General features: G+C 56.3%; 1 protein-coding gene across 1 annotated transcript in view; it reads left to right on the top strand.

Annotated features, from left to right (window-relative positions):
* The window catches only part of SPTBN4 (spectrin beta, non-erythrocytic 4), a 71,436-nt gene extending 54,322 nt beyond the window's left edge, over window positions 1-17,114 (top strand). The window contains exons 21-35 of the mRNA XM_035023330.1: window positions 903-992; window positions 3,423-3,701; window positions 3,794-3,924; window positions 4,790-4,994; window positions 5,394-5,774; window positions 6,775-7,019; window positions 9,361-9,499; window positions 9,597-9,681; window positions 10,018-10,214; window positions 10,753-11,372; window positions 12,368-12,437; window positions 13,030-13,322; window positions 14,490-14,663; window positions 14,809-14,851; window positions 16,070-17,114. Of these exons, the coding sequence (XP_034879221.1) occupies window positions 903-992; window positions 3,423-3,701; window positions 3,794-3,924; window positions 4,790-4,994; window positions 5,394-5,774; window positions 6,775-7,019; window positions 9,361-9,499; window positions 9,597-9,681; window positions 10,018-10,214; window positions 10,753-11,372; window positions 12,368-12,437; window positions 13,030-13,322; window positions 14,490-14,663; window positions 14,809-14,851; window positions 16,070-16,228 (3,111 nt within the window). The 3' untranslated portion in view covers window positions 16,229-17,114. The remainder of the gene's footprint in view (window positions 1-902; window positions 993-3,422; window positions 3,702-3,793; window positions 3,925-4,789; window positions 4,995-5,393; window positions 5,775-6,774; window positions 7,020-9,360; window positions 9,500-9,596; window positions 9,682-10,017; window positions 10,215-10,752; window positions 11,373-12,367; window positions 12,438-13,029; window positions 13,323-14,489; window positions 14,664-14,808; window positions 14,852-16,069) is intronic.
* Window positions 17,115-17,419: the final 305 nt, after the last annotated feature.

Below are 17,419 nucleotides of genomic sequence, written 5' to 3'. Positions count from 1 at the left end.
CACGGGAGAGCCGGCGGGCCGGCGGGGGCGTGGAGGTTGGGAGTGGGGGCGGGGCCGTGGGACCTTGGCGAGTTCAAGGGCGGAGCTGGCTGGGAGACCTTCCCACTGACCTGCTGCTAGACTCAGTCGTCCAGGCCTTCCCGTACTCATTCACTCGTTCACTTATCCACTCATTCATTCCTTCGCTTTTTCGCATTTACTCACTTTCATTCATTCATTGATTTATTCATGAAGCCATTTAGTTATTCATTGACTCATCTTTATTCCTTCCTCCACTGATTTATTGCTATTCATTTATTCACTCGCCCCTCATTCATTCATTTCCTAATCCAGTCACTCGCTTCCTGATTTGCTCATTCATTCCTTCTCACTGATTTGCTCATTCGCTTGATCCTTATGGGCCTAGCTCTGTACTTGGATGATGCTGGGGTCACAGGGGGGACCAAGACAGACCCCATTCCTGCCCATAGAGGGCTCAAGAGTCCAAAGGGGAAAATGGACTTATCTCCAGTGATAACCCAGGGTGATTAGGGCTGTGATGAGGGCGTTTAGGAGGCTGTGGGAGCTCAGAGGAGGCAACTGGCCAAGGTCCAAAGTCAGGGAGGATTTCCTAGAGAAGGGGATGTCTTGAGTTGGGACATGAAGGAAGAGTCCCCATGATCCTGCTGAGGGAATTGCAGGACGCAAGACCTGCCCGTGCCAAGGACAGAGGTAAGTAAGCCTGAACCTGGCTTGAGTGCAGACAGCAAAACAGTGCAGCGAGAGAGGAGGCTGAAGAGAGGTGACCAGGTTCTTTGGTGAGGAAGGGTCTTAGATCCTATAAAGGTGGCTTACAGTTTAATTGGGGTGCAGGGGTCCTTGGGTGCATTCTCCCCTTGACTTGCTCCCTGCATCCTCCCCAGGCATGGGTCCAGGAGCGACTGCCACTGGCCATGCAGACGGAGCGAGGCAGTGGTTTGCAGGCTGTCCAGCAGTACATCAAAAAGAACCAGGTGAGCAGAGCTAGGGTGAGGATGTGGGGTAGGACACATTTGGAAACACGTGAGAGAAAACAGCTCAAAGTGGTTAAAGCCAAAATTTGTTGGCTGTTGTGATTGAGAAGAGTGTGGACAGCAGGTATAGATGCATCCAGGTACTTCCATGATGTCATGAATCTCATAACTCCATTGTGTGTGTGTGTGTGTGTGTGTGTGTTTCTGTGTTAACTTTGTTCTCAGGCCAACTCTCTCCTCTCCTGATGGTAAAAGACCTCCAACAGATTCAAGTGTACATTCCACTTGAGAGAAGAGAATTTCTCTTTCTCAATAATTTCAGCAAGTCCCAGGGATAACTCTCATTGGCTCAGCTTGAATCACGTGCCCATCCCTAACTAATCATGGTGGCCAGGGATTTAAACTGTTCTGTTGGCCTGGTCTGGACTCAGGGCCCACTATTGGAACCTGCAGATGGAGTCAGCCTTCACTTAATTACATGGGCTGAGAAGGGAGACAAGGGGGTTCCCCAGAGGAAAGTCAGGGTGCCATGAGTAACAGTAAGGCGAATGGCTTATTGGACAAGGAAAAAGAAAAGCAACAACAAGTAGGAACTCAAAGCACCCATAGGGAGAAAGGACAGAGATGATCAGCGAAAGAGCGCAGACTCCTAATGGTGTCCACTTTACTCATGGTGGGGGAGCTCTTGAGCCCCTAAGATCTCTGGATCTCTGTTCACCTCCTGGGCCTCAGTTCCACATCTAAACAAGTAGAGCTGCTCTAGAGCAGTGGTTTTCAAATCACTTAGCAGAGGAACTTTCTGGACAAAGCAACTCCTTCACCGAAGCCCAGTGTAAGACACATGAGAGAGGAATACTACTACTACTAATTACACGTTGACTGAAGACTTACTGTGTGCCAGGTACGGTCATAGGAGGTTGTACGTAGGCTTTTTAAATTTAATCCCCACAATAACCCTATCAGATGGGTATTCTCATTACTCCCCTTTACCAAAAAATATGAGTTGGGAGAATGGGCACTGAAGGATGGTGGGGAGGTGGGCTTACAAATGATTCTCAAAGGTTTTTGACCATGCTGCCCTAGCTGGAGTTCTTTAAGAGGCTGGAGGGGGTTTTTTAGCTTTCGCTTTTCTATTCTGATGAAAACACTCTTGGCTGTATTTTTTTAAATTTTATGTATTTATTTGAGAGAGAGAGTGCATGCGCATGCGCACGAGCAGGGGGCGGAGAGGGGCAGAAGGAGAAGGACAAGCAGACTCCGCGCTGAGTATGGACTTGATCCCAGGACCCTGAGGTCATGACCTGAGTGGAAGGCAGACGCTTAACAGACTGAGCCACCCAGGCACACCAGAAAACACTCGACTGTTGACAGTGTTGGGGACAAGTAGAACTGGCCCATCCTTTTCACGGTTGAGGGAAGCAATCAAGTGCAGTTCATGCTTAACCCTGGGGGAGCTCCACTGTGCGTGCACAGGAGCACTGGATGCCCCGGATGGCCCGGAGCCAGAAGAGTAACAGCAGTTACTGTATTATATATTGTATTATATAATATATATATTATAATATATATAACTATTATATAATACAGTTACTGTATTATCGTATTGACTGAGCACCTACTACGTGCCGGGCACAGTTCTGAGTGCTCCAGGGTACAACAGCCCCACGAGGTGGACCTTAAGCACGCCACCCCCAGCCATGGGAAGTTGGCAAGTTCCCCAACCTCTCCGTGCCTCAGTTTCCCCGTCTGTAAAGTGAGACAGAGAACTGGAGCTGCAGCGAGGACTGGATGAGTGGCCACATCCTGCAAAGCCCTTGCTTAGCCAAGTGCCTGGCAGGTGGCAGGCGCTCAGGGTCACCTATTATCACCTCCATTTGCAAGTCGAGGAAACTGAGGCACAGGAGAAGCTAAGTAAGGTGTGCACCAACCACAGAGCTGGTTGAGGGAACCCTCGGGGCTGATGGAAGTGTTCCATATCCTGCCCTGGATACGCGGCGTACCCACGTGTAAATATGTTGACCTGTACCCAGAAGATGTGCACACCTCACTGCACGTGAGTTCTACACCCACTGCCCCCAGCAGCCTGATTCTCAGCCTGTTTCGGCCATTAGGGGGTATCTTACACCACCAGGCGTCTTGGTTGAGAGTACAGTGTCGGGAGCCTGTGTCCTGTGTGGCCCCCTTACTAACTGCTTGTTCCCCGGCGATGAACTGCGCCTCTCGGTGCCCGTTTTCCCACCGGCAACATGGGGGTGTGAGCGAGCGAGGAACGGCAAACTGCCTAAGCGGTGCCTAAGGCGGGGGGCGGGGGGCGATCTGCGGCGGCTTCTGATTACGTCGGTGGGCTGTGCGAGTCTCCGAGGCGCCCGAGGCCCCCCGCCGGGCCTTGGAGCGCCCCTCTCCACCCCCACCCCCACCTCCCGCCCCCAGGGCCTGCGGCGGGAGATCCAGGCGCACGGGCCGCGGCTGGAGGAGGTGCTGGAGCGCGCGGGCGCGCTGGCATCGCTGCGCAGCCCGGAGGCGGAGGCCGTGCGCCACGGCCAGGAGCAGCTGCAGGGCGCTTGGGCCGGACTGCGGGAGGCGGCCGAGCGGCGGCAGCAGGTGCTGGACGCCGCCTTCCAGGTGGAGCAGTACTACTTCGACGTGGCCGAGGTGGAGGCGTGGCTGGGCGAGCAGGAGCTGCTCATGATGAGTGAGGACAAGGGCAAGGTGCGCCCGGGCCGGGGGGTGGGGGGGGCCGGGGGGCGCTGGAGCCCGGGGCCGGCCGCTGCCGCCTCATCGCGGGCGCCATGTGCCCCCAGGACGAACAGAGCACCCTGCAGCTGCTCAAGAAGCACCTGCAGCTGGAACAGGGCGTGGAGAACTACGAGGAAAGCATCGCGCAGCTGTCGCGCCAGTGCCGGGCGCTGTTGGAGATGGGGCACCCGGACAGGTGGGCGGGAGGGCGGGGTGGGATTGGGGCCGGGGGGGCGGGGCCAGTTCTTAAGGAATGATCCGGAAGGATCTGAAGCTTCACTATTGGAAATTGGGACACAGCCCGAAGTGGACATTGGGGTGGGAGGGGCGCTCACTGCCAAGAGCTGGAGCCTTGGGATTTCAGCGTGTGGGTGGGGCGGTGAATGGAGGGGCAGTGCCCAGGGATGGTTGAGAGGGTGGGGCCACGGGTATTGGGATTTCAGTGTAGGGGTGGGAGGTGATGTCTCAGACTGAGGAGAGAAGGAAGAGCTCAGGACAGGGAAGGGTCCTCTTCCTACCCAGTGTCTGGGAGGACAGAAAAGCTCGGAGTGCTGTGATTGGGCATAGCCTGATACCTCCCGGGTGGCCAGGCATGGGGCCTCCCTGAGGCCAGGAGTAGGGGCCATATCTGGGAGTCCTGGGCTAGGGGTGAGACCTGAGAGAGGGCACAGGGCTAGACCTCTGTCCTCCAGAGCCAGGAGACGGCCTGGAGGTGAGGTGGGTTGGCTGGGGACCCACGTAGGGAGTCAGCAGCCCCACCCAGGTCCCTGGAGGGGCGGGGAGAGGGACCACAGAGAGGCTGGGGGAAGAGGGAGCAGTGAACTTGTCAAGCTTAGGGAAGCAAAGTTTTTCCCGGAGTGCTCAGCTGCAAGTATTGGGTTCACTGAATCCAAGCCTTGCAGAAAACAGAGGCCCCCGCGAAGGAGTCTGAGCAGATACTACTCCGGCTGAAGGTTCAGAGGACACACAGCCTTGCCCCGAGAGGGGGGTGTCAGGGGGTCACAGCTCTGTCCTGGAAGTCTCAGGGGGCTCTGCCCCTGCCCCTCCCTGTCCCCCATCAGCGAGCAGATCAGCCGGCGGCAGTCTCAAGTGGACCGTCTGTACGTGGCGCTCAAAGAACTGGGGGAGGAGCGCAGGGTGGGCCTGGAGCAGCAATACTGGCTGTACCAGCTCAGCCGCCAGGTGGACGAGCTCGAGCACTGGATCGCCGAGAAGGAGGTGGTGGCTGGCTCGCCTGAGCTCGGCCAAGACCTCGAGCACGTCACGGTGAGCGTCGTTGGTAATACTATGGGTACCGGTGGCTACTGTGTATGCTACTAAGGTTCTCCGGGCCTCGGTTTCCCTAGCTGTAATGTGAGGATAACAACAGCCCCCACCGCCTGGCTCTTCTGTGAGCCCGAAGAGTCGCCCTAGCGTAAAGCGCTTAGGACAATACTCAGCACACACAGTGCCTAACAGAGGAAGTGTTAGTTGCTATCATCTGGTTGTTTGCTTGTTGTTGCTGTGATCGCTACAGAGTAAGTGCTCCTGTAGGGTTAGGTATTACTTTTCATCATGCCGGTCATCGCCAGCATGATTATTGTTACTCTTACCTGCTACAAGATGGTGGACTGGAGGGGGCTTGTGTGCGCAGGACCTTTGCCCATGCCGTATTCCCGGGGGCAGGTGCTGCAGGAGAAATTCTCAGAGTTCGCCAATGAGACGGGCACTGCAGGGCGGGAGCGGCTGGCGGCCGTGAACCAGATGGTGGATGAGCTGATTGAGTGCGGCCACACGGCGGCGGCCACCATGGCCGAGTGGAAGGACGGGCTGAATGAGGCCTGGGCTGAGCTGCTGGAGCTTATGGGCACTCGGGCCCAGCTGCTGGCTGCCTCTCGGGAGCTGCATAAGTTCTTCAGCGACGCCCGAGAGCTTCAGGGACAGATTGAGGAGAAGCGGAGGCGACTGCCCCGCCTGACCGCCCCGCCTGAGCCGAGACCCAGCGCCAGTTCCATGCAGCGGACCCTGCGCGCCTTTGAGCATGACCTGCAGCTCCTCGTGTCCCAGGTGGGCAGGTGGGAGGGCCTGGACAGCGTGGCCAAGGTGTGTTGGGCAGCAGAGCAGGCAAAAATGTGGCTGTAGAGCGGGTGGAAATTAGACAGTGGAGCAGGTGAAAACAGACCAGGGAACAGGCAGAAGCGAGATGATGGGGCAGGTAGAAAACCCACTGATTGCACGGTGCCTAGAAGTCAGACAGTGTCCAGAAAAGGTGGCGGAGTATGTCTGATAGAAATGAGACAGTGTTTCCAGTGGAGACTGGGCAGGGGTTCTCCTAGAAACTGTGAAGGGAATCTTACCCAAACCCAGATGGAGAGCCTAAAGGAAATTTCAGAGGCTTCAGAGAAATTTGGCGGTGAGGCAGATAGAAATTAGATAGCAGGTCTCTGATGGAAATCATATGACTTTCCTGCAAGAAATTTGATGGGGGTGGAAAGTAATGGACACGGCAACAGAGCTAATAGAAATCAGGCTGTGGATCTGACAGGAATTGGGAGGCGGATCTGAGAAATCAGATGGAAATGAGGCTGTGGGCGTAATAGAACTCCCACGGCCGAGGGAAATTGGGCTTCCGGTCCAGCGGACGGCAGAAACAGGACAGTCATCTTTATGTGAACCATCCAGATGACTGTTAGGAATCAGGCAGAGAGATTGATAGTGATTAGGTGGTGGATCTGATAGAAAGAGGGCGGTCACTCCAAAAGAAATCAGGCGGTTGAACCAGTAGAGAGTGAGCAGTGGGTCTGCTAGAACTCACGTGGCAGAACCAATAGAAATTGAGCAGGAGACCCAATAGGAACTGAGTAGCCATTCTGAAGGAAATTGGGCGGTAGGTAGCGATAAGAGGGACACAGTTGTGGGATCATGAGGGTGCGGGTTCCTGGCACCCAGCCAGCCGATTGAAGGAGGGCGGAACCTGGACCCCATGGAGGGCCCCCCTGATGGGGGAAGAAGGGCAGAGCCTGGACCCCATGGAGGGCCCCAGGGCTGGACCTGGCATCCCCCGCAGGTGCGGCAGCTCCAGGAGGGGGCAGCCCAGCTGCGGACGGTGTATGCCGGGGAGCACGCAGAGGCCATTGCCAGCCGGGAGCAGGAGGTGCTGCAGGGCTGGAAGGAACTGCTGACTGCCTGTGAGGACGCCCGCCTGCATGTCAGCTCCACGGCCGATGCCCTGCGATTCCACAGCCAGGCCCGTGACCTGCTCTCCTGGATGGATGGCATCGCCAGCCAGATCGGGGCAGCCGACAAGCCCAGGTGCCGCTCCTCCCCCCTCGAGCTTCCTACCTGCCGCCTCCAGCCCATCAGCTGCCCCCTTCCCATGACAAATCACAATAGCCAATAACTGGGTGGCACCTGGGTGGCAGGCACTGTACTAAATGCTTCATGTGTGTTAGGACCCCTTGTCAGGTCTGGCCTTGGTGACTCAGAGCGCAGGGCATCCTGCCTTCTGGTCTTCCCAGTTGCCCACCACTGCCCTCCCCGTGGGATGGGTTGCAGCCAGGATAGGGACAGCGACGTGTGGGACTGTATTTGTGGCTTAACCTAGTGGGTAGTGGGCACTAATGAAGTGATGGTGAGTTGGGTGAAGTTTTGGGGGAAGGGTTTTCCAGGTGGAGGGATCAGCAAGTGCAAAGACCCTGAGGTAGATTGTGGTCATGCGTGTTTGAGGAAGAGCCAGACCATCATTATGGCTGGACGGAGTGAGTGAGGTGGGGGAGTTAGCGGAAGGTCACTCCAGATGCCCTGTGGCAAAGAGTAAGGAGAGCAAAGGGTAGAAATAGGTGGACCAGGAGGCCGCTGCTATATCCAGGTGAGAGGTGGGGGTGGCTTGGTCTAGTGTGATGGTTGTAGAGATGGGGAGAAGTGATTTATCTTAGGGATTAACATCTTTTCATTACGAAAAATTTCAAATATACCCAGAAGTAGCAGTAACAGTTAGTGACCCCCCCCCCATGTGGAGAGTAAACAGCCATCAACATCTGGCCCATCCTCTTTCATCTGTATGCTCCCCGCTTCCCGACTCCCCCACCACCCCTTGCTGAGTTCTTTTTTTTTTTAAGATTTTATTTATTTATTTGACAGAGAGAGACACAGCAAGAGAGGGAACACAAACAGGGGGAGTGGGAGAGGGAGAAGCGGGCTTCCCGCAGAGCAGGGAGCCGGATGTGGGGCTCGATCCCAGGACTGTAGGATCATGACCTGAGCCAAAGGCAGACGCTTAATGACTGAGCCACCCAGGCACCCCTCACTGAGTTCTTTTATTTTATTTTATTTTTTAAAGATTTTTATTTATTTGAGAGAGAGAGAGAGAGAGAGAAAGAGAGAGAGCATGAGAAGGGGGAGGGTCAGAGGGAGAAGCAGATTCCCTGCTGAGCAGGGAGCCTGATGTGGGACTCGATCCTGGGACTCCATGATCATGACCTGAGCTGAAGGCAATCGCTTAACCAACTGAGCCACCCAAGCACCCCTCACTGAGTTCTTTTAAAACAAAATCTCAGGTTTCACATCATTTTGCAGGGTGTTTTAAAGTTATAAATGTCCAGTGTGACTGATGGATTAGCTTCAGGGGCTGAGAGAAAAAAAAAAAGAGGAGTTATGGATGAATGATGGGTGAATTTACTGAGATGGAGAACTTCAGGGGAGGGCACTTTTAGGAAATAGGAGAGAATCAGAGAGATCATTCTAGACATACCAAGTCATAGGTAGGCATCATTGTAAGGCGGGACCTTCAGAAATAAGTTTGGACCAAAGGAAAAGAAAAAAGTTTGGATGTATTAGGTCTTATAAGGTGATACTTGCTGCCTAGTGGGACCTTCAGAAATTTGGGATTTGTTTCGGACATATGATAGCTGAGAACAGTCCAATGGTTATATAATGCAAGCCATAAATGTGAGCCACATACAGAGTTTAAGATTTTCTTGTAACGGCATCAAAAAAAGTACAAAGAAGCAAGTGAAAATTAATTTTAGTAATTCATTTTGTTTAACCCTGTATGCCCCAAATATTATCACTTCAACATGTAGTCAAAATTAAAATTACTGAGGGGCGCCTGGCCGGCTCAGTCGGTAGAGCATGTGACTCTTGATCTTGGAGTCATGAGTTCAAGCCCCCCGTTGGGGGTAGAGTTTACTTTAAAAAAAATTTTTAAATATTTTTTAAAAATAAAAGTATCGAGATATTTTACCGTCCTCAAAATATGGTGTGTACTTTACATTTCCACACTAGTTCAGACTAGCCACATTTCAAGTGCTGTGTTGCTTACCCATGTCTCGTGGCTACCTACCATTTGGATAGCACAGACGTAGAATGTTCAGATCACTGACTAGTGGAGCCTTCAGACATATGGCTTTAAAAAAAAATTAGGAAAAAAAAATGGACCTTGAAATCTGAGGCTAGAATCATCAAAGTGTGACATTCTAGCACCTTGGAAAAAGTTGGAATCACTGAGTCAGTGAAGAAACTTGGGCCCTCAGAGCCTGGTCTGAGAAGGTGGGTGTCATGTCCCAAGATGCTCAGGAATTGGGGCTCCTCGGGAGTTGCATCTGTCAGGGCGGCTACCTGAGACTCAGATTCCCACCCCTGGCCACCACCGTAGGGACGTGTCGTCAGTAGAGGTGCTCATGAACTACCACCAGGGCCTGAAGACGGAGCTGGAGGCCCGGGTGCCCGAGCTGACAGCCTGCCAGGAGCTGGGGCGCTCTCTGCTGCTCAACAAGAGTGCCATGGCTGATGAGGTGGGAAGGGGCACCGCCGGGGGTCCCCCTCTGCCCTCCGTGCCCACTGCGGTGGGAGCCGCCCTTGACGCCTTTCCTACCCGTGCGCCACTCCCAGATCCAGGCACAGCTGGACAGGCTGGGAACCAGGAAGGAAGAGGTGTCAGACAAGTGGGACCGCCATTGGGAATGGCTGCAGCAGAGTGAGTGGTGGCCCAGACACACGGGGCTCAAGGGCACAGGGACGCGCTCCCGCGTGTTTAGAAAGGCCCGGAGGGTGACGCAGCATGCAGGTGCCCTGCACCAAACATGAAGGCCTGGGAGGGTGGACAGGAGGACTGCCTTGCCATTGAATCCTGGTGGCAGACACCTAGGGGAGAAGCCGGGGCCCTCAGAGATACGCCCAGCCCCCCTCAGAGTGGTCAGGGCTGGGAGACAGGAAGCCGGAGGGCGTGGAGGGCCAGAGAAAACAGCCAGCGCCCTGTGAAGGGCCTGCAGGTGCCGCCCCCATCACTCTTACCCCCAGTGTCTCCCCTCAGTGCTGGAAGTGCACCAGTTTGCCCAGGAGGCCGTGGTGGCCGATGCCTGGCTGACCGCCCAAGAGCCGGTCCTGCAGAGCCGGGAGCTGGGCAGCAGCGTGGACGAGGTGGAGCAGCTTATCCGGAGACACGAGGCATTCCGCAAAGCGGCTGCCGCCTGGGAAGAAAGGTTCAGCTCCCTGCGGCGCCTGACCACGGTCAGCACCCCAGACCCTGCCCCAGCCACCCCCACACCCAGCCCTCTGTGTGAGACAGACAGACTCAGCACTGTGTTGAGACTGATCCTTACTGGGCTCCCAGTCCAGTGGGGGAAAAGGGAACAGCCCTGTCACCAGACAGTGACAGCCCAGGGCTAGGATGAGGGAAACACAAGGGGCTGTGGGGGAGCCCAGAAGCGCTTGTCCTGGCTTAGGGGGCTCTGATCTGAGACTTGAAGAATGAGGAGAGAGGTCCTGGGTTGGGGGGACATTCAGGAAGGAGGCAATGGGGGTCAGAAAGGCACCTAGAGAAAGTGATGATTTAGCCTATTCTTAAAAGAACACTAAATGCCAAGGAAAATAGGAAATAAGTTTCCAGCAGGGGAAAGCATGGGCTCAGGCCTGCACAACCTTGCTTTTTCAATAATAGAAACTACTAAACTGAGCGGGGGAGGCAGACGACCCAGAGGCGTCTTCCCAGACCCCCCCCCACACACACACACGCCCCTCTACCTGACCCTGGCCCCTCCGTTCCCAGATAGAGAAACTCAAGGCGGAACAGAGCAAGCAGCCCCCCACGCCCCTGCTGGGGCGCAAGTTCTTTGGAGACCCCACGGAACTGGCGGCCAAGGCAGCGCCCCTCCTGCGGCCAGGGGGCTATGAGAGGGGCTTGGAGCCCCTGGCTCGCCGGGCCTCGGACACACTGTCGGCGGAGGTGCGGACCCGGGTGGGGTACGTGCGCCAGGAGCTCAAGCCCGAGCGCCTCCAGCCGCGCATCGACCGGCTGCCGGAGATCCCGGGGAGGGTGGAGCCCCCGGCCCCGCCGGCCGCACCAGAGGATGCGGCGGAGACCCCCGGGGCCCTCGCGGCAGCGGAGCAAGTCCGGCCGCGGCCGGAGCGCCAGGAGTCAGCTGACCGCACGGAGGAGCTGCCCAGGAGGCGGCGACCGGAGCGGCAGGAATCGGCCGATCAATCCGAGGAGGCTGCGCGGAGGCGGCGGGCAGAGCGGCAGGAGTCTGCGGAGCACGAGGCGGCACATAGCCTCACCCTGGGCCGCTACGAGCAGATGGAGCGGCGGCGCGAGCGGCGGGAGCGGCGGTTGGAGAGGCAGGAGTCCAGCGAACAGGAGACGCCGACCAGAGGAGAGCTGGCCAAGGGGTGAGGCCCCCGTGTGCCCGGGGAGTGAGGGAAAGGGGACGCAAAGAGTTCCTGGAGCCACGCAGGCCCAGTGGGGAGGGCGTCCAAGGCTCAGAACTGCTTAAGATACTGTCCTGGTACCCGTTTTGCAGAGGGGTAAGCTGGGGCTGAAAGAGGTTAGGAGAGGTACCTCTTGTCCCACAGCTAGGTGGCCTGGGCAGGAATTTTGTCCCCTCTGTCCCGCAGTGGGCTAGTGGTGGAACCATCTTCTCCCTGATCAGATGTAAGACCCTTTATCGCAGTCTCAACCTTATAAACCCAGGAGGCTTCTGTCATCTCCATTTCGTGGATGGGGACCCTAAGGCTCAGAAAGGGCAAATCACTCAGTTTGGATGAAGCAGGACTGGAACCCAGGCCTTGCAGACCTCAGTGTTAACCAGAGTGTGAGGAGCAGATTGATCCAATCAGCTGCATCCCCAGAAAGAGGCCTTGGTTCAAATAGGTTTGGAGACAATGACTTCTTGACTCCTTTTTAATTTTGTATATCATGAACAGTTGCTGAGTCCCCATTCATGTGTGGTTTGTGCTAGGGACAGCAGTGACCAAACCAGCCTCAGCCCTGCTTTCATGGAGATCCCAGTCCAGCGGGGGAAACAGACTTGTCACTTGATAGTGATGACCCAGAATGATCGGGGCCAGGATAGGGCAAGTCCAGGGGGTTTGGGAGCTCAGGGGGTGGGTGGAAAAAGGCAGTATAATGTTCAAAGGCTTGAAGGCACCAGTCTGCATTTTTCTCCGGTTAAAACTCAAAGGAAAGGTTCTGTCCTCCATTCAGCAGACATGTCATGTCCCAAGTACCTATGGTGTGTAAGGCATGCATCTCAGAAAGGCAACTGCAGAAGTGGACAGGGACCTGACATCTCAGGCTAAGAGGTGGAGGCTCCTCCAGCCAACCAGGCTGGTCCCTGGGAGAGGGCACCCCAGTTCCATTGGGTCTTTCGGCCTCCCCCTCCCAGGAAGGCCACCCTGGCTGACATTGTGGAGCAGCTGCAGGAGAAAGAAGCAGGCCCAGGGCTCCCTGTTGGGGTAAGTTGAGCCTCAGAATGGGTGGGGGTATGGGGAACCCTCTCCTCAGGAGCAGGAACCAGGACCCAGAAACACCAATGCCCAGCCCTGCTTCCCCCGGATCTGAACCCTGTAGAAACTCTCAGGGGATGCTGGAGAGGTCCCCCAGATGCCTCCCACAATCTGAAAATTTCTCCTTTAGAAAGATAAGGCCACCAGCCTAAGGAGACTCCTACCCCCTCTACACACAGACTCCACACTCTTCCCACATCTGTCCTGGGGTCTCAGATATCCTCACAGACACACACACACACACACACACAGAAGTCCCAGATTCCTCCTACAACAGTTCGGACACCAACCTGCCTGCACCCCCACCTCCGTAGAGCTAGCGCTTTCCTCCCCAAGATCGAGAGCGATTCCAAACCTAGGAATCCTGACAGTCTCACTCCCAACACCGATGGGGCCCCTAAAAGTTAAGCCTCCAGCCCTGAGGTCCTCCCATACTCGCCTCCAAGACAGATGGGACCCCCAGACCCGTGAGTCCCCCAGACAGATGGCCCCAACAGCCCCCCTATGGACAGCACCCCTCTCCCCCCCTCCCTTCACACAGCCGTCGCTGCCTCAGCCTCGCGAGCTTCCCCCAGGCCGCCTGCCCAACGGGCTTGAGCCGCCCGAGCGGACACCTCGGCCGGACCGGCCGCGGGCGCGGGACCGGCCCAAGCCGCGACGGCGGCCGCGGCCCAGAGAGGGTGGTGAGGGCGGGGGAAGCCGGCGCTCGCGCTCCGCCCCGGCCCAGGGCGGCTCCGCCCCCGCGCCTCCGCCACCGCCCACTCACACAGTGCAGCACGAGGGCTTCCTGCTGCGCAAGCGCGAGCTCGACGCTAACCGCAAGTCGTCCAACCGGTGAGCGTGTGGGCGGGGTTTTGGAAGGCGGGTTCCAAGCTCAGAGTATCCAATAAGTGAATAGCTGGGGCCTGAGGGGGGGGGGTGGTACTAAATTTCAGGGAATCCAACGGGTGGCGGGAAGTAGGCGGGACCTGAAAAGGGGCGGGGTTTAACATCAAAGACTCAAATCTGTAAACTGGAGGAGCGGGACCTAAACTTAGTGTGTCCATTGGGCGAGGGGGTGGCGCTTAGGTGGGAGCCGGGTCGGAAGAAAATGTTCCGAGTGCAAATAAGTTGCAAATCCAAACTCATAGCAATCAGTTCAGGAGTTAACTAGAGCTAAGAGCCAGTTGGACATGGGGTCCGGTCTACAGGGTTCCAGTGGCTTGTGAGGTGGAGCGTGGAGAGGTCATGCAACCAATGAATGGGGTGGGTCCTCCGGGTTTCAAATTGTTGCTGGGGTGGGCGGGAGAGGTCCGAAAAAGGGCAGAGCCCGAGCCCGAGGTCTGAGGTGGGGGGCACATATAGGGGTCCAAAGAGTGATGTGCTTACTCTTGGAGTGAGGCTCATGGTTGTCCAATTGCTCCAATTGGGAGGCAGAATCTGGGGAGAGGTGGAGCCAAAAAGGGAAGCGTTGGCCAATGAGCAGAGTGAGGCCTAGACCCAAGATATTATGTGAAATGGGCAAGACAGGTTGAGATTTTGCCTTGAGGCAGTCTTTCTTCCTTGCGGTGAGGCCAAGGTGGTAATAAAGGGGCACCTAGGGTGTATTTCACTCTTGAGAGACTTCCTCCTCCACTGAGGCTTTGGCTGAATGGGGAGATAGGAAGACACTGGACCAACAGATCTCCTTTCAGGGGATTCCATGGTGGGTGGAGGAGGGGCAAGGAATATGCCCAAGCAAAGGCTTATGTAGAAGACCGCTTAAGTCTTGCCTTCAGGAAATTGAGCAAGGGGTAGGGGGATATGGAAGGGCAACCCCAGCAGGCTTGGAACCGAGAGTCTTAGATTCTCCCCTCAGCTCAGGAACAGCCATTAAGGAAGAGCACCCCAGACATAGGGCCCAACTAGGACAAAGGCCCAGAGGAAGGAAGGGTCAGGCCTTTTCAGCCATGAAGGGCGTTAATGAAGAGTTCCCAGGCAGAGTGCTATGACTCTGCCTTGAGCCCCATATCGTCGCCCCAGGTCGTGGGTGAGCCTGTACTGCGTGCTCAGCAAGGGGGAGCTGGGCTTCTACAAGGACGCCAAGGGCCCGGCGTCTGGGGGCACACACGGCGGGGAGCCACTGCTCAGCCTGCACAAGGCCACCAGCGAGGTGGCTAGTGACTACAAGAAAAAGAAGCACGTCTTCAAGCTCCAGTGAGCCCCCCAATGGGCAAGAGGGAGGGATCCTAGGCCCAACTTCCCCCTCCCAGCAATACCCTGCTCCCCTGGAGGCTTGTTGGTGGACGGGTGGGCCGGGCCCCTGCCCCAGATTCCCCAAGTCCTGTGTCCCCTCCTACAGGACCCAGGATGGCAGCGAGTTTTTGCTCCAGGCTAAAGATGAGGTGAGATCTGGTCCTTTCTCTCCCCTGTCCGGACCTCAAGAATTACCTGGCTAGCTGGTTCCTGGCCCAGAGCGGTGGAGCTGTGAGCCAGAAACACAAGCCAGAGTCACCAGGCTGTGATGGGAAAGCCCACTGGCGTGAGATCACAGAGGAAGTTCCTAACTTATGGGGGGGGAGGGGAGGAGGGGCAGGGATCAGGAGGGCTGCCTGGAGGCCCCAGGACAACGTCCAACCTCCTTGCCTTGGCCTCTGGGATGACACTGGAAAGATAAGAGGTGGGAGTTAGCTAAAAAGGGATGATAGAGGCAGAGAGAACTGCCAAGTGCAGAGAACCAGAGGTGTGGAAACGCAAAACATTAACTGTGCTGGTGGAGGGTTCAAGGAGGAAGGATCCCAGAAAGGTTCCCAGGGGCTGGATCTCAGAGCGCTGTGGGCCATTTGGAGGAGGTTGGAGTTTGTCCTGAAGGCACTGGGGAGCCATGGCAGACTTTTGAGCAAGATTGGGGGTGCTGGAGATTACAGCGATGTGTAAGAAAGATCCTTTGGCAACAATGTGCAGGGTAGACTGGGGGGACGGAGAGGGGAGGTGTGGAGCCCAGGAGGCAACCAGGACAGGGACCCACGTGGGAAAGTACAAGGCTGGACCCCAGCTGGCCTGTGGGAGGAGAGGGGGTGGCTGAGGGTGAACCTTGGACTGGGGCTAAGGGGAGGGGTCGGGGAGGAGAAGCAGGCGTGGTGGTGGTTTAAAGAGATGTTGAAAATAATGCTTGTTATCTCATTCATCCTTACAAGAGGCTCTGGAGTAGGCCTGTATTCTCTCCATGTCTTCTTATTTTCAAAATGGGGATAAAAATAGTTTTCCATTCTAGAGTTCTTGTGAGAAGTAAGTAAGTTGATACATACAGAGCCACTTCCGTGGCCTGGTGAATGTCAGTGCTCTATAAACGTCTGCTGATGTTACTGGTTTTTTGTTGTTGTTTATCTCTATAGTGGGAATTTGATATAATCCTGTTGCATAGGACTAAGTGAACTAACCCGAAGAAGCACTTAGAACAGAGCTTGGAACATACTAAGGGCTATGTAACTGTTTGCATTATTATTATTAACCCATTTAAGATCGGGAAGCTGAACTTCAGAGGGCAGTCCAGTTGCAGGCTCATCTCTTACACAGCCTCTCTTCTTCCAAATCCGGACTCTGTGCCCTGTTTCTCTCTCCAGGAGGAGATGAACGGCTGGCTGGAGGCTGTGGCCGCTTCCGTGGGAGAACACGCGGAGATCGCCCGCTGGGGACAGACACTACCCACCACGTCCTCTACAGACGAGGGCAACCCCAAGCGAGAGGCGGGGGAGCGCAGGGCCAGCGGGCGCCGGAAGTGACTTCCCAGCCCCTGGGCCTGACACACATCCCCGCCCCTTCTCTCCGCACTGTGGGCACAAAGACACTTTCTCTTCCGCAGGGGCGGGAGCCCCTGGTTCCACCGCCACTGCGGACGCGCCAAGATGGGCACTGGAAAGGAGGGGACTTCTGCACTCCAGGAAGTGGTGGGGGGATTGCTGCCCCTATAGCCATATCTCGGCCCCTTCCTGCTCGCCACCCCACCCCAGGTGCTGGGGCTCCATTATTTTTATGCAATAACTGAGTTGGGGGGGGCGGGTAAAGGGGCCAGCTGAGCCAAGCCCCCTGCCCGGATCTCCAGATCTTGCCCCAAGAAGCTGGGGTGGTAAGGGGCGATAATTCCTGCCCCCCCTCTCCGCCCTAGGGATGGACACGGGGCCGCTGGTGAGGTCCCCTGGACCATCCAGGGTGCTAGGGGGTGGGGAGGGGACGCCTCCTCCCCGCCTTTACCTCACTTCCAATGCTGCCTTGATCTCTGTCTGGGAAGGTGGAATGAGGGGGCCTTGGCCCCTACACTCCGCCGTCTCAGAGCCATGCGGTTAATTCCTGAGTTTATTTTTGCAAAACGTCGACCTCCTCCTCCCCCGCCCCGCATCCGCGAAGGCTTTTAATGGGAGGGGCGTCAAAGCTCAAAACTGTCTTCCTCTCTCCTCCCCCCTCCAGCTGTAAATGCCACTTTGTGAGGGGAGGGGCGAGGGGAAGCCCTCCCCCCCTGCATGCTTCTGGCAGGAGCACCTCCCTAGGGAGTGGGGGAACCGGGTTGTGGGCAGCCCCCATGGCCGCCTGGAGGAGCCGCTGGGGCCCGGGGATGTGGGGCGGTGTGGCAGGCGCACACTGTATGTACCTATAATAAATCCTTTGGCTTTGACGGTCTATGCCTGTTTTTTCGCGTTTCATGGGCTGCGCCTGGGAGGATGTGTGGGGCGGGGTGGAGGGGGCGGCGCAGGGAAAGACTGTGGCTGCCTAGAACATTTAGATGTCCTCTCGGTGTGTACTAATTTCGGGATCTAAACACATGTCCCCGATGAAACACCTAGATTCTATTCTTAAAATGGGAACCAGGAGGATAGAGGAGTTTCGCTAGCCCTTGTATCTAAACTTCCCCAAAGGGGCCTTGCAGTACGCCCCGTCCAGCACAGGAAAGGCGGGTCCCTTTAAGGAGGCGGAGAGTT

This window comes from Mirounga leonina, unplaced genomic scaffold (assembly GCF_011800145.1).
Source record: "Mirounga leonina isolate KUSES-001 unplaced genomic scaffold, KU_Mleo_1.0 Mir_177, whole genome shotgun sequence".
In the NCBI taxonomy this organism is placed as follows: Eukaryota; Metazoa; Chordata; class Mammalia; order Carnivora; family Phocidae; genus Mirounga; species Mirounga leonina.
The sequence above is the reverse complement of the archived record's forward strand: the minus strand, read 5'-3'. Positions and strand labels throughout refer to the sequence as shown.